Genomic DNA, 22,209 nt, shown 5'->3' with positions numbered 1-22,209 from the left:
TATCATATGTTTTATCATTTTACAAATGGATTGAATCCATGCAGTTTCCTTATTTCTTAGTCTCTACCTGTTTCAACGAGATGCAAACAAGGACATTTGTCACTTTCCAAGACGGGAAAATATTACGGCCCGCGTTAATTTCGGCAAATAGTCGATTAAACTGCGCCACTGACTCTGTATGTTAACCCTAACCCTTATGTATAGGTTCTAACCCTAAAATATCAGGCTCTAAAAGGTGGATGGGTTAGAGAATAACTGCAGAATGTGCATAGTGGATAGTGTAGAAGACATCAGTGAAAGTAGGGACGTTCTATCCAGATGAGAATTTATGGATAAAATTTTATGGGTAGAAAAGCATTAAATACATATCATTTAACAGTAGATATGACTGTGTTGCATCATGAACATGTGGCTGTAATGATGAAGCAAAATTAAACCAAGAAAGTTTAATTTCAATTAGAACTTAAGTCTTGCTTAAAAATAACAAGAGAGCTGTGTTTTTTTTTCTTGATCCAAAACACCATATTGAAAGGAAAAGCTTACTTTTCCATTTTCAGCCTGTTTTTGGCAGGCTAAAGGAATGAAACTAGCTGGAGAAAAGGGACACGCTGCTATTCTGGCATCCAAGCAAATCAATTTCATGGACATGCTGCTGCCAAATGACATCGTGATGTGTTGAGCACATGTATTGTTGCTGCACTATCATGTTGCCACAAGTGACCGTGTGTGCTCTGTTTTGCCTGGCTGTCACCTGCCATCTTTTATCTTCTATCCTCTGCCTAGCTACAGAGATGATTTTGGTTATTGGTGAAAGCAAGGATTGGTAGCAGGGGAGCAGAAACAAAGAATAGGCATGCAAACAAATCTGATCCTTTATCTTCTATCCTCTGCCTAGCTACAGAGATGATTTTGGTTATTGGTGAGAGCAAGGATTGGTAGCAAGGGGGAAGAAACAAAGAATAGGCATGCAAACAAATCTGATCTCAAAATCTTGAGAGCAAACTTAGTACTGTGAGGCACTCTGGATTCTCTTGAAAGAGTTGGATTGTAAGGATCATGAGTTAGCCATTTTAGATGGTTATGGCCACTTTGTGGTGCTACGATCTCTTCACACTTAGGCCACCAGGTGTTTTATTGAAGCTCTTCCAGTAAATTAAACAAATAGAGCTCAGCTTTACAAACTTGACACATAGGCATCCTTGTACATACTCTTGGATATCCTTACATACATCTTGCCAATAAAGTTGCCTCTTAACTAGTGGATAGGTCTTTTATATACTTGGGGAAAACAGAATTATGGATATCACATAACTCAACTAATACTAGGTGCGCATAATCATTATACAATGTCTCTATTACAAGAGATGCCCATCATGAAAGGAAAGGCTTTCAATGACTGTTTTATCATTAGTTCATGATAGCACTTGAAACATCTATTCCTGTGTGGCAAGAATACCGGTATTCCTTTTCCTCAAGGCTAACCAGACGATGGATCAATCACCTACAAAATATTTTTGAAGTGATTCTAAGAAATCATCAATGAATGCCATGAAATTAAGCTCACTAATTTCTAGCATTCTACTCAACGCATCTCAAGTATGAGGTTACAACACCCTTCCTATACCTAAGCTGAATATCAAACTCTTAAAGCATTTCAACCCTAGGGTTGGAGACTTGGATACTCTTGTTGAAGCTTTGGAGCTCTAGTCACTCCTTGGACCACATTGGACATTGCTAAGCTACCAGTTCTAGGACTGGAGTTATGTTTCATCGCATGCTTCACCATAAGGAGCTTTCTTTGAACTATTTTCAAGACATATCCAGTTCAAAACAGAACAACATTCATGATTCTGGTAAGTTGATGATGTTCCTGTATCATTGTAATCTCACTGTTGATGAAAAGGGCAGGTTATGCTCACTAACTAAAAGGGTGAAATGATATCTGGAGGCTGAGCCCAACAAAAAGATAGTTAATAATTCCATGAGAGGAAAACCTATAACAACTGAGTGTCAATGTTATCTTTGTTACACGGCATTGAGAAGGCTTTTATCCATCACTCTAAATGGTTTATACACATGTTTTTCTGTCCATATAATTAACCATACCTCTTTGGGCTTTGTTCATTCACAATGTCAGATGCGATTTCCACAACATATTGCTCCCAATCAGTGGTCTGAACAGGTTGATTCTCTGTGAAAGGGTACCTATGCACGAGAATATTACTATGGTTAAAGCATGTAAACAGTACATAAGCATGAATATCTATTCTCCCATCACAGTTGCATTCAATTTTGGAATTTTAAATGTGATGCTATACAGAAAACTCACTGGTGCACTTTGCAGGCCTCAAGGGAGAGTATTGCTCTTCGTAGGTTTCGGTTTGAATGAAAAGCTATTCGAGTTGCAAAGGGTAATGGAAGCTGTAGACCTTCCTTTTTTGCAACATGTTGTAGCACTTGCACGATCTAAAGTTTTCACACAAAAAACATACCTTCAGTAAAAAAATATAGAGTTGAGGACTCCAATTTTTTAATACTTGCCTAAAGAGGGAGGAAAAAGCATGTAAGAACAACGAAAACATCCTTTAATGAATTCCTTTGTTCCGGACTACTTTGTGAGCGCTTCTTCAAAACAAGGTTCTCTCAAATCTGTGCAGTTTATTAAGACATAGATGCACAAGTGACAAGAAGATATCACATGTTCAAGTCATTGGTAATAAAAGGGTGACAGTATACTCAAGGTCCTCAACCATTACAGTTTATTAAGACAAGGAGTTCAAGGCCAATAATATGTTCGTCAACTGAAGTATTATCCTGATAATAAGAATCCACATGTATGTTAGTGCACCTAGGTCAAAACATCAAACCAATGTATGTGCCCAAGGAATCCCAATACACATACAGATATGGCTCAATTGAGCATGTATAGAGCTTGAACAAGTCCACCATTCTTCCCTGTGGAGAAGCACATTGGATACCTTGATTGAACTCCACATGCGTCCTTGAAAGACCTCGATAGAGTTCCATGCTGACAGAAAGTCTACAGCTAATAACATTAAACAAGGTCTACCACTTTAAAAATCCAGATAATACTTCTTATTGACATTCAGACTAGCATTGATAGATGCTTTTGTTGGAGAAAACAATGGTATAAATTTTAGTTAAAGCTCTTAACTTACAGATAAGCCTGCAGGAGGGTTTAAGTAAGAAACAGAATATACGGTAAATTGCCAACTTACCTCTTCTTTTGAGGGTGCACTTATTCGGATGTTCAAACAACGAGATCGAACAGCTTCAATAACTTTTGACGCACTGTTACAACACAAAATCAGCCTGCATGCGGAGCTATATTTTTCCATTGTACGACGCAGTGAATGCTGTGCCTCCTTTGAAAGTCTATCCACTTCATTAAGCACAAGCACTGTCAAGGGCAAGTAAAACTAATTAATTGACAGTACAGCACATGGACAATCAAGCTACTTTGAATCTGCTCCTATAGCTGGACCAAAATCACAGCAGCCAATAAGCTTAATTAACTCAGCTACACATATATAACATCATGGGCTTCAAGTGGTGAGAGGCACAATTAAAGTTCAAGCAAGCTCTCAAATGACAGCCTTCCTCCTCATCTGTGCATCACCACCGCATGCCATGACGACTCCATCCTCTCTCATCATCACCATCATCTCTCATCCCTCTTCTCACCTTTCCTCCTCTTTTCCACCAGCCAGTCTGCTTGTGTAAACATTCCACCAGCCAGTTTGCTACTGCCCCAGGCCTTGCCATGCCCATCAGTCCTTCCTGCTATTGGCCTGTCCACCTATAACCTCATGCCTCTAGCAGCATACTGCCAGTCTGCAACTGCAGCTTCTCCTACTCCCCACCCTTCCCTCCTATGCTTAAACACCTCCTCCTCTTCCCACAGCTCAGCTCCCGTTTTGCCACCCCCTCATCCCTCACAGCAGTATTCTCTTTTGGCAGCAGGTTGACATGGGCAATCTTTTAAAGCAAAAATCCAATACAAATGCACAGAGCACTTCTACCAAGCATAAAAGCACCTTCAAAGCTCTTTTTAAACTTGAGTGAATATGCAACAATCATAACTAATCCCAGTAAAAGTAAAAACACAATGTTGGATTAAACAATTGCATCAAAATTGTAACCACAGTCAAGGTCATTATATCTAACTAAACACACAAACATCAAATACCCAATATCAAAGTAGAGTGTTCTAACAAACTCGAATCCAAAATAGATGTCAAACCCATGCACCAAAAGAGTAATTAGTCTACCTTTAAACCCTTTGTTCCCAGCCACATCCAGGGGCCTACTCTTTGCCATTTCTTTGATGATCTCCTGAACCACATACCTATCTTGAAAGCCAGCATCACTAGGGTTCAGCTCAACATGGTAGTTACTAGAGATTGTGGTCAATTCTACCTCAATTTTCCGAGTTCCAGCCTGTGATGGGACAAATAAAAACAACACTTTATGTCAACAACAGAATTCCAAAGAATAGGCATTCTCCAATCTGATGTTCCAACTCAGAAAGATCTAAATTGCAGCTTTAACTTTATCAAAAGCTGTTTTAGTCAATACCATGAACTAACATTATTCGTATGCACTTTCAAAGAGACATGCAGGATTGAAAATTTTTGAGAAAACACTCATCAGAAAGTGAGAAACAAAGAAATGATGGAAACATGAATTTTAGCCCATCATGATGGAAAGGGGAATTTTGGCCCGTAAAACTGAAGCTTCAGACCAAAAATTGCACCAACTTGTCAATACAACTTCCATACAACCCCATATTAAACGTCATGGCCACCATTGATGCCCGTAGTACTAGAATGCTTACTAGTAAAATTGTAAATCTTGCATTCATTAAAACAATTGAGAGCCTTGTAGGTAGTGGGTTGTTCATTTCTGTTTGGCCATCTACTTGTGGGTCTAAAAGCACATAGTCAAACCAAAAATTATCAAACAAGAAACACCAAAATGTGAAGTAAACTTTGCCTTCCTATCCAAGTGGTGGCCTTCAACAATAACCCACAAAGTGACAATGGATATCCTTAGCATGTATATGCTCTTGAAAGAGATTGGCATGCATGACTTGCAAAGGCCATTGAGAATTGGACCAAAATTTATCAAACAAGAGGCACCAAAAAAGTGAATGAACTTTGCCTCCCAACCAAACACTGCCCAAAAATGTGAAGTGAACTTTGCCTTCCTATCCAAGTGGTGGCCTTCAACAATAACCCACAAAGTGACAATGGATATCCTTAGCATGTATATGCTCTTGAAAGAGATTGGTATGCATGACTTGCAAAGGCCATTGAGAATTGGACCAAAATTTATCAAACAAGAGGCACCAAAAAAGTGAATGAACTTTGCCTCCCAACCAAACACTGCCCAAAAATGTGAAGTGAACTTTGCCTTCCTGGTCTTTGACAACAACCCATAAGGTTGATGATTGGTATCCTCTGTGCACTTGGAAAGGATCAGCATGCATAACTTGCCACACCTTAGTCGATCTCATCAATTTCCCATGGGAAACATTAACCTTTCATACATGGGATACAAATGCATGTAATTATCTACCTCCAATAGAAGTATGATTCTTAACTTTTCTATGATCCCCCATGGCGAGATCAGGGACGATTGAATCATCCAAATAACTCAATAGGAAACTTTGAAATTCTTTGAACATGCATAGTTCATCCTTATGAATGAGCCAACAGTCCTGGATGATTTAGAGGGACTGACATGATGCCTCATTGGCTTGAAACCATTGGATACTACCTCACAAGAGCTTGCAAACTTATGGTGCATACCATGCAACCCTCTTCCTTTTGTATCAATTACAATGAGATGGACTACACGCTGACAATCGTAGCGATCCAACAATTCTTGATCATATACTAAGTAATTATCTTTAGCAAAATTTAACACGGGGCTCATTTAGGCAATGGTTGGTCCTTCTACCAAGAATTGCTCATGTCATTGAGAATATGAAAGGATTATATCAAAGAGCTCATCCCAAGAAGCCAATACAAGCATCTTGCTAGCTACCTTCTTGAGTGCATAAGAAGACAATAATGCAACTAAGCCATGACATTTCTCAAAAGCTTAGACTTCAAACCCCTCAACAAACATTTCAATGAATCTAGAAAGCTCTTTATGGGTTAAAGCAAGTGCCACGATCTTGGTTTCAGAGGACAGACAAGTTCCTTAGTACTCAAGATACCATTCTGCCCCTTATAACCCAAACTTATAGATCTGTATCACTTCAAAGAGGTTTAGCTATATCCCACAATCCACTATACGTAGACAACTTACTTCTCACTAACTCAAATTCTGCTGCCATAGTGGAAATTAAAGCCCAGCTTAGTTCCACATTTGAGATGACCGGCCTCAATCAATTTTCTTATTTATTTGGGATGGAGATAGTTCATTCCCAATATGGTATTTTTGTATCACAATAGAAGTATACTCTTCAATTGGTGGAACAACATTACACAATGTCATGAGAACATGTATTTTCGAAACCTCACTTAACATGGGGATTAATTTTTTAATCACATGGTTAAGTAAATGTTGCACATGTGAGTTGTAATTAGGGTTAGAGTAAATTTACGAGCCCAAGACCCGAGGAAATCACAGGATGTCAAAGGCAAAAGTTGCTATAAGTTATGTTGCACAGGTACTTGGTAGTATCTGGTGCTAGTTGTTGGCCTAGGTCAATTGGTGACACTAGAGAAGTGACGTTTAATGGTACCTAATGCCAATCTGATGGTCAAAGATGTTGCAAAGACACTCGGGAATGAAAGTTGCCTAGCCAATTTAATTATTGGCTAGTCATATTAATTTTCAGGGCACCGAGATAATTATTAGATTAATTTTTAGTATTTAAAGACTGAAAATTAATATTTAATTATGGATAATGCTAAAAAAACCATTTGAAAAGACTGTCACTTATCAAAAATGCCCATGCAAGACTGAAAAACGTCTTTAGAGGCTGGAGAGAGGCATTTTTAGTGTATTCAGCCTGCAAGAGAGAGAGAGAGAGAGAGAGAGAGAGATGCTACTGGTCTGATTTGCAGCCATTGGAGAACCTTCTGAGGCAGCCAGAGACAGCCTTGCTCCAAAGATTGCAACATTGATATCACCAGAGGCTAAGAAATTTCAGATTTCTCTGCTGTAAACCCTAATTTGCAACAAAAATTAGGGTTTAGCAACAACCTCGAGAAGCGTGCCAGAAATTGAAAGCTCCAAGACTTGGATTCAGCAGGGCTAAAGCTGCTTTTAGCCTATTCAAGTAGAGGAACCAACAAATCATTGAATTTGGGGCATTTTCCATCTCCACCAAAGTGGGGGAAGGCCAATTGATTGCCCAAATTAAGCAGCAAATCAAATTAATGACTTACTGGTCATTTTGAACAACAAGGGGAGTTGGAATACCGAAAGGGATTGGAAAAATCCCATTGTACATCAACTTCTTCTTCAATTAAGTTAAATAAATACCAAAAGGAACGCCAGTTTTGGGGCCAACAAGGTGTCCAATGTCCAAGATTATATGGTAAAGTGTACTTTTCAATTTTGTGAATTTGTTAATTACTATAAATAGTGCTTAATCAGAATATTTACCACCCTATCCAAGGAGGAAGGCTAGTTACACACAAACCAGACACGGCTTATAGCCACGCCTCTCAATCCTGCTATCCACTTATCTAAGGATGCTCTAGGTTAGCCCTTCGATTAGCATATCTATAGGTCTATTGTGGAAAAGCTTCTTTGGTTGATTCACACAAGGCCAAATTTAGCATAGTGAATTAGTTTGCTTAGTTTGTATTTCACTGTATCTAGGATGTCACCTAGGTGGCTTTGTACATTTAGTATGATACATTCAGTACAGAACATGTACGGTATGGAACATACACAAAAATCTTAAGAATAAAATACATTGTTTCGTACGTTCATTTCAAAAATACATATAAAATTATATATGAAATCCGCCTACACATATATAAAATACGCAACTTTAAGATAGCTCATGAAGAAGCCTAGGCATTGTGGAGAAGAATGAGAAAAAAGGAAGAGAGGGAGAGGAAGAGAGATTTGGGAGAGGGAGAGGAAGAGGAACAAGATATAATATGTATGAACGAAACTTAAAAGTGAGAGAGAGGGACAAGGAGAGAGGAAGAGGGAGAGAGATAAGGAGAGGAAGAGAAGGTGAGGGAAAGGGATAGGGAGAAGTGAGAGAGAGAAAAAGGGAGAGAGAGCGAGGTAAGGGATAGGGATAGGAGAAAGAGAAGGTGAGGAAGAGGGAGAGGGAGAGGGAGAGGGAGAGAGAGAGAGAGAGGATAGCGTGGTTAAAGAAGATGGAGGCTTGAAAGTTGAGCTCAAGAGAGAGATTGAGGAAGATGGAGGCTGATTTGCATGGTGAGATGGGGGAGGGGGCTGCCCTTTTATAAGGACCGAGGTGAGGGAGAAGAGAAGATGGGTAAAAAGACAGAGTGTGAAAGAAGTTTGAATGTGTAACAGCCCAAAATGTGGGCAAATTTTCAAAAAAAAAAGATATAACAAGGGACATTTTAAACTTTTTTTTTTGTACAAGTCGAAAGCACATAAACTGTATGGCACTATACGAAACAAATGTATAGTACAGTACCATACGAAACATAGTGTATACGCACAAAATGCAACCCTAGATGTCACATTGGATTGCCCATTTATGTGTTTTGAGATATCTTCAATGAACCTATTCTTATGGATTGACTTTTCATCATGGTTTAAACTTTATGCTTGCAAGGTTATACTCATTCTAACTAGGCAAGTCGACACTCGACATTCCCATAGTCGCTACCTTTTTTCCTTGGGCACGCCTCCCATCTCTTGGTCAAGCCACCGTAAGCAAGAAACAATGGTAGCTTCCACAACCGAGGCTAAGTATAGGGCTCTTTATGATGACACCATCAAAACCATCTATCTAAGGAGCTTATTGGTGACACTTCAATTCCCTTATGTTCCTTTGATCATTATCTACCATGACAACCATAGTATGATTGCATTGGCTAGTAACCCCATCATCACCCTGTGGATGAGACACATTGGAATACACTTTCACTTCACCAGAGAGCAAGTTGAGCTAGGCACTATTCGCCTAGAGTTTGTGCCTTGTGCTCCAATTGTTATCTACTGCGACAAGCACTGAAACCATCTATCTAAGGAGCTTATTGGTGGCGCTTCAATTCCCTTATGTTGCTTCAATCATTATCTATTGTAACAACCATAGTATGATTGCATTGGCTAGTAACCCCATCATCACCCTATGGACGAGACACATTTGAATACACTTTCACTCACCAGAGAGCGAGTTGAGCTAGGCACTATTCGCCTAGAGTTTGTGCCTTATTCTTCAATTGTTATCTACTACGACAATCATAGTGCAATTGTACTGGCTCATAATCCTATTATCACCCCCCGGATGAGGCATGTAGCAATACACTTTCAGTTCACCAAAGAGCAAGTTGAGCTAATGACTATTCGCCTAGAGTATGTGCCTTCATGTGATAATTTTGCAGATATTTTGACTAAGACAACCAATCACCCAATTCTAAAAAACCTACTTTCCCAAATCAACTTAGATACGCCCTCCCCTACTGCTTCAGACTAACAAGGAGAAGCTAACTCCCTTCAACTTTCCCTTCCACTTTGAGAGGGAACGGCTTTTCTCTTGATGGTGACAAGGTATTGCTTGTAGATTGATTCAGACATTATAAATTTCTTTTGAACTTTGTATTATCATCTACATCACCAAGATGGCCATGGTTGTAAAAGGACACTTGGGCAAGTGAATAAGTCCCTTGTGAGGGCCAACATTCTTGTGAGGCCCATGATTGTAAAAGGACACTAATCTCTAACAAAGACAACCATAGTACATATTTTTCTTGTCAACCAATGGAGATTTTTCAACAATCACACTGTATGGGAACCTTATCGTGGGTTGGGGCCATGCCACGTGGCAGCCACACACCAGATCACTGATTTTATGCATTTATGAGCAATCAACCAGTTTGCTAATCAGATCGGCTAGTTTTGCTGGCCAACCAGCATATTTTAGTGCTTTCTTTTTGTGCTATTTATTGCCCCTTTCCAGCCTACCCTCCATCATTTGTCTTCTAGGTGTTGGTGAGAGAGATCCAGCTCAAGGAGATACATCAACAGCCCTTCTACATCTGCCCTCTTCATTTCAGCATTCATTGACTACAGATTTCTGCATTCTTCTCTCGTCTCTCTGCCTCTTCTCTTGCGTTCATTGTCTTTCAGTCTTGTCCATATGCTTCTGCATCCGCTGCTCTTTGACACGGTATGGCAATAATGTAAAAGGGCTGATTGGTAGTGGGCAAACCTGATTGGAAGGATTCTTCGCAACAAAAGTTTGCATTTTCAGCCTTTGGAGGCTGAGGTGAACAGGTACAACGAGAAGGAGAAAAGTTGCTGTTGTTTTGCAGGTTCTTGCTATTGCTGAAGGAGGAAAGGCTGCGTTTTCAGCCTTTTGAAGCAGATTTTGAGTTTTCATCGCCTCTGACAAGTGAAACTTTTTTAGGACAAGCGAAGGAACCCCTAGCAAGCACTGGCACCATGTGCGGAGTCAGAGGGTTCTGCCCTTGTTTTTGTGCAGGTCATTCCATTTATAATGTCGACCAAAATTGATGCAAAGTTTCAAGCTATTGTGGACCGTAAGGTCCTCGTGTTGCAAGCTCTTACTTCAGATCAAAAGCTCGATGGGGAAAATTCCCACATTTGGTACGTAATGATCCTTGCCATCCTGGAGTCTTATGATTTGGCAAAGCTCATGATTGAGGCTATAGACTGCCGTCCTACACCCCGTGATGCCTCCAAGCTTTCTACAAATGAGAAAGTCAAGTTGATGAAGATACAAGCACATTGGGACAAATTAAATGCCCGTATCTGTTATTTCCTCTTTCTCTCTCGCACTCAAGTCATCGTTGCTCACATCAAGCACTTGATCGTGGCTCGAGAGATATGGTTGGAGCTTGATCAAATGTACAATCTAATGATTGTGATGAAGTGAGTGTCTCTAGAGATTCAAATGAGGACTTCGAGTCCTAACGAGTCTTCTTCTTTGTCAGAGCATGTCAATAAGGTTTGACGATTGTGAATGCAGGTCCAGAGTGCAAGAAAGGCAATTATCTCAAAGGACATGGCGATAACTCTTCTTACTCAATTACTTCCCTGATTCAATGCATTCTACTCCACCTTGATTGCTTTAGGGAGGACGGAAACCCTTAAGTGGAAGGAGTTGGTTCCTATGGTCTTGGACCATGAGGAACAACTCAAAGGTCAAAACGCTCCCAAGTCGAATGCTTTGACCAGACAATCTTCCCAACGAAAGGGGAAGAATAACAAGAAGAAGAAGAAGGACGAGAAGTCCAAACAAGACAAAGCAAAGAGTCTACTTGTCACATATTGCCCCGACAAGGACAAGAAGGATACCAAGAAGGAGAAGACTATAAAGGACTTAGGAGGAGCAATGATTGCTCCTTCATTGACCGCCTTCTTCCATTTGGAGGTGATAGAGAATGTTCCTCCAACGGCCACTGATGCAACCATGAAGCCCCACAATCTCGTAAGTGGATTGTGAATAGTGGCACTTCCCACCACATGACTCCTTCAAAAGTGATTGCCCGTATGCATTCGAGTGCATTGGCAAATCCTCATTGGTGACAATTCTTTGATTCCCATCAAAGACAAGGGCAATATGTAGTCGATTCCAAACGGGCAAGATGGCGCCCATAAATCAAAGGTGCTCTATGTGCCAAGTCTAGGGTATCATCTCCTTTCAATGAGCAAGATCTGTGCTCTTAGTTTGACAATCAAGTTTGATAAGCACTCCTTCCAAGTTCTTAATGGTGTATCTCGATAGGATCTTTGTGCAAGACATGAGGAGAATGAAGTCTACAAGACGCGGTCTTCTTCTACCTCTCCTCTTCTTTCTTCACAAACTCAAACCGAGCTTTGACATGCTTGATGCGGCCATCTCAACTACGAGTACCTTCCAAAGGTAGCTTGTAGTCACCTAGTACATGGGTTGCCAAAGATTGGGGGAAGCCACCCGCCATGTGTATCTTGTATTTGTGGCAAGCACCACCGAGATGCTTTTCCCAACAAGGTTCACGGTGAGCTAAGAAGCCCTTGGAGCTTGTTTCGGCTAACTTATGTAGTACCATGAGGACGGAGTTCCTTAAGGGAAGTTTGTATTTTACACTAATTGTTAATGATTTTAGTAGGATGACATGGGCATATTTCTCGGCCTTAAAGTCCAACAAGGGAGGGGAGTTTATCTCCCAAGAGCTAACTCGTTTTTATGCAAATCATGGCATTCACCAAGAGTTTGCCAACACGAATACCCCTTAGGAGAATGGCATATTGGAGTGGAAGAATCGCAATGTGATCGTGGTGCACTATGATGGAGCATCAACAAACACCTCGATGTCTTTGGGCCAAAGCAATGGCCACCGCTATCTACATCTTTAATCAATCCCCTTCCTTGGTCATGGCTGCTATGACCCCTTTTGAGGCTTATTTTGAACAAAAGCCAGATGTCTCTTATTTCAATGTGTTCGGGTGTGATGCCCATTGCCTATGCTCACATTCCGAAGAAAAAGAGAGACAAGTTTGAGTCAAGAAATACATATTCATGGGATATAGCTCATAGTCCCAAGGATACATGCTTTATAATCCCGCTTCCCGGGAGGTGTATACAAGTCATAATGTTTAGTTCATGGAGTTTCTAGCTACAAAGGGGAGTGTTGAGCATCCTGTTCTTGGAGATCCATGTGACAGTTGGGCACCCGCTCTGGTGCCTTCGAAGACTTTGCCTATTGAGGCTCCACCCTCAATGGAGGAGAAGATTACTTCACCATTAGATTCATTTGTTGAGTCAGCCCTAGTGGATGTTCCAAAGACTTCGACAAAGGGAGAGCATCGAGGGGAGTATCGGCCTCCTTGTCATTGGACTCACGATATACTCACTGATTCAAGGATTGAGGGAGTCCCTAAGGAGTGGTAGCCGCAAGATGGCGCGCAACATTCTCGAAGAAACTAGGCACATTCCACCAAGCTTGTCGTACTAACTACTATTTGATGACCCGTGCCGTGCAAGATAGGGAGCCCATCTCCATGAAGGAGGCTTTGCAATCACAACATTGGAAGGACATGGAGCAAGAGTTGGATGCTATTGAACAGAATGGCACTTGGGATCTTGTGCCTAGGTCCATTCATAGGAAGGTGATTGGTGTAAAATAGGTCTTCAATACCAAATATCACAGTGATAGCACTTTGGATAAGCACAAGGTGCGGCTCATTGTAAAGGACTTCACACAATGGCCAAGGGTGGATTTTCATGACACCTTTGCACCTATAGCTCGGATGGCTACCATTAGAGTCATTCTTGCCTTAGCCAGCCATAGGAGATAGCCAGTTTATCAGCTTGATGTGAAGTATGTCTTCCTAAATAGTGATTTGAAAGAACAAATTTATGTTGAGCAACCTCCTAGCTTTTCCTCATTAGATGGACAAGTGTCCAAGTTGAAGAAGGCCCTTTACGGCCTCAAACAAGCTCCATGTGCTTGAAACGAGAAGATAGACTCGTTCCTCCAAAGAAAGTTGGGATATTGGCATTCCTCTTCCGATCCTCAATTGTATATCCACACCTCAACTAGAGGGAATGCATTGTTCATTATTTATGTGAATAATCTTATTTTAACAAGTGATCGTGCCCAAAAGGTGAAGGAGATTAAGAAAGCACTACACGAGATGTTCAAGATGATGGATATAGGCCTTCTCCATTTCTTCTTAGGCCATGAGATTTACCGGATTTTGAGGGGGATTTTCATCTTTCAACAATAGTATGTCCAAGAGCTTTTGGCCATGTTTGGGATAAATGGATGTAAGGCCATTTCTACTCCTATGGATCCGAACTGGAAGACTTTGGCCCATGCAAATTCATCGATGGCGATTCAAGTCAATCACACTAAATAATGCCACACTTATGCAAGTGAGGCACACAGTGTCTTTAAATAATAAAAAATAAAACCCTTATGGCTTAACCATTATAGGAAACCCTAAAATAAACCTTAACCTTGTGTCACTTAATACTTAGGACGCTAAGGACAACAACTGCATTTAATGACAGTTTAAATGCCTACGGAGACCGGATCATGGATCAAAGGACATCAATGCGTAACCCATGAGATGCCTACAAAGTCCCCTCCATGAAATGGACAAACTCATCTAGAAAAAATGACAAAATCTTACAAAATATATATATGTATATACAAGATCACGGTTGCACAAGTTCATCCAAGTGGATATAGCAACCTATGACAATACAGAGTACGATAGATCATGGAACAAATGGAATCAAGTTCAAGGCTTGCCAAAAAGCCTAGAACTTTGGCTGAGGAAGAGTCTTCGTGAAAAGATCAGTCAAGTTGTCTTCAATGGGTATGTAAGATAACTCTATTTCTCCAACTGACATCCACTCACAAACATGATGATAATGAACTATATGCTTTGTTGCAAGCATGGAATACTACATTCCATGCAATGGCCAAAGCACTTTGGCTTTCTGAAACCAGCCTTCCTTCTTGGAATGGGTGGTGATAACCTGATTTAAGAGTTAATTACAGCAATAAATAAATGCACATAAAATGAAATACACACTTTACCATAACATTCTTGGGCAGTGGACTCCCTGTTGGCCCCAAAACTGGTGCCCCTTGTGGTATTTCTTTAGCTTTCATTCAATTGGAAGGAGTACAACTTGAGATTCTTCAATCTCCTCCTGCTAACCAATTGCTCTTGATGTCATAAATGACCAGCAAGCCTTTTGGGTCATTTGCCCCTTGATTCACCCAGGACTTCTTCTCCAATTTGACCCTTGGCTGGCCAAATGCTGCCCCAAATCAATTTGGGATGGGCTGGCTCTTGAAATCCCTTGATAATCTTCAATTATCAGCTGCTGATTTCAGTCCCTTGAACCTTCAATCTCTGGCACAAATCCCAAGGTGGTTGCTAAACCCTAATTTCTACTGCAAATTAAGGTTTACTGCAGAAATTACAGATCAACACACCAAAAATGGCTGAGATCTCCTCCGAATGGCTAAGAATTGCTGAGAATGGCTGAGCATAAGGAGATGAGAGAATGCTATAGAGAGAGAAAATTCCGAGATTTGTCGCGAAGAACTGATCAAAATCAGCTGCTGCCCTGCTGTACCAGCCCACCAACAACAATAGGAGCATCAGAGACTGTGATCTTCAAGAGAAAGTGCATCAGCAGCAATTGCCAACTTCCCAAGGTCAAGAATATGCAATCTCCATCACCAAAATGGTCTCCAATGGTTGGAAAATGGCCCCAAAAGCTGGCAGCAACAATTCAATAGCTCCAAAATGAAAAAACGAGATTTCCCTCTCCCTTCAGCCCTATTTAGCCTTTCCCCCACTTGCATAGGAAAGTTTTGCCAAGTGGCAGTTTTCTTAATCCATTTTCAGCAATTTCCAGTCATTTAATTAATTTTCAGAATTATTTAATTCTGAAAATTAATTCAGCCCTTAATCCATGCCCAAAAATTTGACCTTGCCTATCCAAAAATTAATTGGCTAGACCATTTGCAACCCAAAGTGGTCCCATGCATTAATTGACCCTTGGACAAGCATTAATCCATTAATTAATGGCTAGTCCCTAGTGTCACCTCTGACACTTAATGGCCAATTAATGGTCCTAGGGGCAAACTGACACCAAAATTCACCTAGAATCTAACAAGTGTAACTTGTTACAACTTTTGCCTTTAACACCTATCTTTTTCACAAGGTCCTTTGGTCTTCAATTGTGAAAAAGTAGCTTCCACCTCACATGTGTAACACATGTGCATCCTTTAATTGCACATTTGATTAATCCTTTAATCAAATGTCAATTAAACATAAGCAAAGCATCAAATTTTCACGTCCTCGTGACACTTTCAATGTAGATAAGTGTTGGAGCCATCTAGTGCACATGAAGATCTACAAGTAGCTTGCGGAGCCAAACACACTACACTATGGTTGTGAACATTGCTCTATACTCAGCTTCACAACTGGAAGTAGCAACTATAGTTTGTTTCTTACTGAACCAAGCAACAAGACATGTACCTAAAAAGAAGCAATTGCCACTCTTGAGAGACACGAGAATCTGAACATCCAGCCCAATCATTGTCAGAATATCCATTCAAAGAGAGTGAAATTCAGCCTTAAATGCTGCAATAGTGAAGTAGACCAAGATGTATCATAGCAAAGGTTTGTTATAGATCAGTTTTAAATGCTGCAATTTGACCAACATTGGTCCCAATGACAAGGATGTCATCAACATAAAGCACAAGAATAATAAAACCAGATCCATGATGTTGAATGTGAAGAGTAGCCTCAGTAGGGCTATTCTAAAATCCAAGATGAAATAGATGAGAATGTATACGGGCATACCAAGCCCATGGAGCTTTCTTTGAACCATACAAAGTCTTCTTGAGGCGACAAACTTTGTGCTCAAAGCCTTTAATTGCAAATCCTAGAGGCTGAGAAACATGTACCTCTTCATTAAGATATCCATGGAGAAACACCATCTTGATATCTAGCTAATGCACCTCCCGATGAAAGTGGGCAACAAACGCAAAAATACTCCTAATGCTACGTAGTGACGCAAGAGGTAGGGACAAATGTCTCCTCAAAGTTGATTCCTTGTTGTTGGGCATAGCCCTTGGCACCAAGGCAAGCTTTATATCTATCAATAGAACCATCTAATTTTCTTTTAATTTTATAAACCCATTTGATACCTATTACATACTTGCCATGAGGTAAGTCACATAGCCCCCAAGTGTCATTCTAATGGATGGAATCAATCTTTGCCTTCATTGCTTCCACCCAACAATCATCTGAAAAAGCATCTTTACAACATAGAGGTTCTTCATTGCATTCTCTATAGCCACCAATGCACATGCAAGAAGATTACCTTGACCCTTTCGAGCAGAGGCTCGTATGTGAGCAACCAAAGAAAGAGGTGGTTTGTTGTCCCAAAGAGTGTCTAGCAGCCAACGAAGGACTCTTTTAGGCTGTTGAATTTCAGCCCTTGTATGCTCGAATTGATCAAGAATAGGATGTTGCTGTTTAGACAAGTATCATGATGCTGTTATGGCTGTAAATCAGGCTGAATAGACTGCCATAATGTATCTGTAGATGGTGGAAATGAAGGCTGAGAAGAAGGATCGGCCATGGAACCATTGTGGAAAAGCAATAGTAGGCTGTCAAAGATGTTTGAAGCATCAATAGTAGGCTATTTTTGGCAATCCAGCAAGGGGTAAGAAGCATTTTCAGCAAAGATAACATCTATGCTGACAATAACCTTGTTTGTAGAGGGTTGATAAAGACAATGCCCTTTACTTTCAGCACTACATCCAATAAATATACAACGAACAGCCTTATCATCCAGCTTATGCCTTTTATGAGAAGGCACATGGGCGTATGCCAATGATCCAAAAATCTTCATATGACAGAGAGAAGGCTTGGAGCTAGTCCATGCCTCATAAATAAGGAGTGATGGTGCGTAAAGCTCTTGTGGGACACTTGTTTAAAACATAAGTGACACATAGAATAGCATCGAACCAAAAAGAATTAGGTAAATTCTTACTCTTCAACATGCATCTTGCCACCTCCATAAGTGACCTATTCTTCCATTCCAATTATGAATACCTCAAGATGCAAGATACTTTGAAAACTATTTAAAAAGATATTCACCCTCGGGTCTTCCCTGTTGGGAATAAAGACCTCGTGCCTTTTAAATGTGCTCGGGTGTGAATACACCCTTAGCACTTGTACTTGCACATATATATCTATCTAAAAATCTTAAGGTTCTCTCTCGTCATTGTACCTAAAAACATGCTCACTCTCTACTCTACTCGCTCACTCTCTTTGTCTCCCACTGCGCATAACGACAGTCTATCTCAATCTTTGTGCCTAACCGATCCTTACAAACTGGAATTAGAGCTGGCAAGAGACAGCCAAGGTATTGCAGAAGTTCAACGAGTAGCAGTTGAGAGGCAATCGACAAGTGCAGGGGAGTCGCAAGCAGGCTCGTGTGTTGCAAGAGTTCGGCAAGTAGCAGTTGAGAGGCAGTCGACGAGCAAAGGGCAGTCGACTGGTTCATGTTGACAAGCAGCAGTGCTGACGGACGTAAGCCACGTGACTGACGAGCGTGTCTGCACTAACAACCAACGGGACATTGACCAGCGGTGGGGTAGCCAGCGTTTGCGTCACACGCGACTGACAAGTGCCTGTTTCTACACGACAAGACCGCAACGACTTGTTGACCACGGGACCTACGTGGCGCGAACGGGCAGTGTCAACCCTGACGGGTCAACGGACCCGTCATCCAACCTTTTTTTTCTTTAGAAATCTTTTGAAATTCCCCTCCCTCTAACCGACGTTCGTGCACATAAGCACTAAACTCAAATTTGTGCCAGAAATTTGGGGCTTCTCCAGACTAAGTACTGTTCATGCAAAATTGAGACATCTACGTCAAAAATTGCAAACATTGTGCGCATTTGAATTGGGAATTTCACCACAATTATTGAAATGTTGCTCATCTGAGTTAAATTTCTCAACATTGGACCATAAAATTTTAGGCTTTTCCAGATTTGGGAAATTTGATGCAAGACAAGCAAATTTGTCTCAGAAATTACAGGAATTTGTGACATTTTGTCCCCGACATTTGGGGCTTTTCATGTACATGCACAAATTGGGCTGAAATTAACCCAATTTCTCAACATTGAGGCACATTGGACCCCGTGCAATTCGGGCCTTTTGCAATTTGAGCAACATTTGTGCAACATTTGGTCATTTTATGTACATGCAGGTTGAATTCCATGCAATTTGGACATCAACACTTGGTAAATTTTGGGGGTTTTGCTGAAATTGCTCTATTTTGGTAAAATTGGACTGTTCTATGCATGACAGAGAAAATGCCGATTGTGATTGATGCTTTGAGCACAAAATTTTGGGGCTTTTGATCGTTCGTGTCAAATTTTATGCCCGTGAGTACATGTACAACAGAAATTGCAGCTGAAATTTTGGGATTTCTCATGTAATGTGATGCATATGCCCTTGGAAGAGCTGTAATCAGTTGGATAATGCTGTAGCACATGGTTTTGGTGCTTCTGAAAATTTAATTACAGATCTGAAATCTGTGCTTTTGTGTGGTCATTTATTGCTGATTGGTACTTGTTTGTACCTTGGTCACTTGGGTGACAGTTTGGGCCTGCATTTGCTGGTTTTTTGGTTACATTTGGGTTGAAAATCATGGCTGGCAGCAATGATAGAAATAATCTGATGCACATAAAGAAGCATGAAGGCGCACATAGCTTTGCAATTTGGCAAAAGCAGTGCTACAATATCCTGTTGCAAAAGAAGGCAAAGCCGATCAAAACCAAAGGAGCAAAGCCCGCAGACATGGAACACGACGATTGGGATGAGTTAAATGAGCTTGCACGCTCAACCATGGAGCTATCAATTTCTAATGCCTTATTGTTCAGCATTGAAGGTTTCGATTCTGCATATGCTATATGGACTAGACTGGAAGAACTATATACACAGAAGAGTGCTACAAGCAAAGTGTATTGGCTGAAAAAGCTTATGGATTTGCATATGAAAGAGGGTACAGCAATGTCTACTCACTTGAGTGAGTTTAACTCCATTTTCAGCCAGCTGGTTGCCTTGAAGTTCATGATTGATGAGGAATTTAAGGCTACTTTCTTGCTTTGCACTCTACCAGAGAGTGGGGATACATTCAAGACTGCTATGAGCAATTCTAATGTAATCCTTTTGTATGCTGATGTAGAGAGTGCTCTACTTATGAAAGAGATGAATCGGCAAAACAATCCATCCAGTAAGTCTTCTGGTGCTTTGCATACTAGGGGCAGATCACAACAAAAGGGCCAATATGATGGCAAGGGACACAGTAAATCACGTGGCAAAGATGTTGAATGCCATCATTGTGGCAAGAAAGATCACTTTAACCGTAACTACTACAAATGGAAGAAAGAGAAAGGAAAGGGCAAGAAGACAGATGATAGCAAGGAAGAGAAGAAGGACAGTCAACCTAAGAAGAGCATTGTAAAAATTGAAGAGGTAAATGTAGTCACTCATAACAATGACAGTGACGTACTCTTTGTCTCCACACTTTGATACATATGCTTTACTTGCAAATACAAATGATGACATGCATACATGGATTCTCGATTCAAGTGCTTTCTTTCATGTCACCCCTCATCGTGAGTGGTTTTCCGCCTATATAGGGGGTCAACATGGTGTTGTCCATCTTGGGGACAACTATGCATGTGAGATTGCATGTATTGGCAATGTGTGCAGTTACAGTTTTAGCATGGCTTTGTCTTTAAACTTCAGTATGTACGGCATGTACCTCACCTCAAGAAGAGCTTGATTAACACAGGGCAGCTAGATGATGATGGTTTTCATACCAACTTTGGTGATGGAAAATGGAAGATCTGTAAGGAATCAAGAGTGATTGCCAAAGGTTGCAAGAGTGATACTTTGTATCCACTTCATGTATCTAGTATGCGTGACCATGTTGTTGCCATGACCGAGCAGTCAAGCATTTCTTTGTGGCATGGCCGGTTGGGACACATGAGTCAAACAGAAATGAAAGTGCTTTCTCGTTTGGGTTGCTTGCCTTGTCTTCGTTATGCTGATTTTGAGCATTGTGATCATTGTATTTATGGCAAACATGCACAGACGTCTCATAAAAAGTCTCTTTCTTTGAAATCTTCTCTAGAGTTAGTACATTCAGATGTATGTCAAATGCCACGATTATCTTTAGGGAGAAAGAAATATTTTGTCACCTTTGTCGATGATGCTACACGCAAGGTATGGGTTTACCCCATTCATAGCAAGGATAAAGTGCTTGATAAGTTTAAAAAATTATTGACATTGACTGAAAATCAGACAGATAAGACACTTAAGTATCTTTGCTCTGACAATGGTAGGGAATATGTATCCAAGGCCTTTCAGGCATTTTGTAATAGCAAAGGGATAAAGACGGAGCTCACTGCCCCTCATAATCCGCTCCAAAATGGAGTTGCAAAGCATACCGTACAATGTTGTCTCATGCTGCATTACCCCATGGTTTTTGGATAGAGGCTATTATGACAATTGTTCACTTAATTAATCTGTCACCAAACAGGTCTTTTGGGGGGGGGGGGGGGAAGGGAGTTCCCCAAGAAGCGTGGTCGTACAAGTCACCTTCATATGCTCATCTAAAAGTGTTTGGCTGCGAGGCTTTTGTGCACATTTGTAAAGAAAAACGCAGCAAACTTGAGCCAAAGTCCTATAAATGAATTTTCCTAGGATATGGTGACGAGGGTGAAATGAGGTATAGATTATGGGATCTCGAGAAAAGGAAAGTAGTACACAACAATGATGTTATCTTCCAAGAAGACCGCATACACAAACAGCCCAAAAAGACTGAGGAGGTCCGTAGGGTTGTATTCCGGAAAGAAATACCTTTCGGACAGCAAAATGTGCCCGTTGTACAACAGCAAATACCTGTTGTAAATGAACCTGTAAATGCAAGAAATGATGCTGGAAATGATCAACCAGCTATTGCCCATGAAAATAATCCATTACATGTGCAAGAACAGCCAAGACAGCACGCTGTTCATGCTGATTTGCAGGCTGAAATGCCAGGATAGCATGCTGAAAATGGAAATTTGCAAGAATAGCCAGCAAACAATGGCCATTGGGTTAGGAGATCGTCTAGGGCTACTAGACAACTTGACAGGTTTCTTCCTAGTGCAATTAATGTGGCCAATTAAAGAGAGACACAATCACAAGCATATGAGAGCACTCTAGATCACTAAGCCCAAAGGGGAGCCACTAAGAGCATATTATGCAACACCCTTTTTTTGTTAGCATAATTTGCTAAAAGCAAGCTGCAAATAAGGGAAAGTTCATCACTTCAACTATAAGTAAGTCTCTTAACTTCAAATTAACTGGGGAAAATATTTTGATGAAGATCCAACATGCCACTATATTACCATTATCATAGCATATACCCTAATGCTAATAAATACATTTTCAATTCGG

General features: G+C 40.7%; 1 protein-coding gene across 1 annotated transcript in view; it reads right to left on the bottom strand.

Moving 5' to 3' along the window:
• The window catches only part of EMB2775 (ATPase family associated with various cellular activities (AAA)), a 42,194-nt gene that overhangs the window by 1,901 nt on the left and 18,084 nt on the right, over positions 1-22,209 (bottom strand). The window contains exons 4-7 of the mRNA XM_087677783.1: positions 4,293-4,461; positions 3,240-3,421; positions 2,330-2,466; positions 2,107-2,205 (exon numbers count right to left, since the gene is read on the bottom strand). Coding sequence (XP_087533909.1) covers positions 2,107-2,205; positions 2,330-2,466; positions 3,240-3,421; positions 4,293-4,461 — 587 coding nt within the window. The remainder of the gene's footprint in view (positions 1-2,106; positions 2,206-2,329; positions 2,467-3,239; positions 3,422-4,292; positions 4,462-22,209) is intronic.

The sequence above is a fragment of the Lygodium microphyllum genome, chromosome 5 (genome assembly GCF_053477565.2).
Source record: "Lygodium microphyllum isolate KBCC chromosome 5, Lygodium_microphyllum_v1.1.10, whole genome shotgun sequence".
Lineage (NCBI taxonomy): Eukaryota > Viridiplantae > Streptophyta > Polypodiopsida > Schizaeales > Lygodiaceae > Lygodium > Lygodium microphyllum.
Note: the sequence above shows the minus strand (reverse complement) of the source record. Positions and strands in the feature narration are given on the sequence as shown.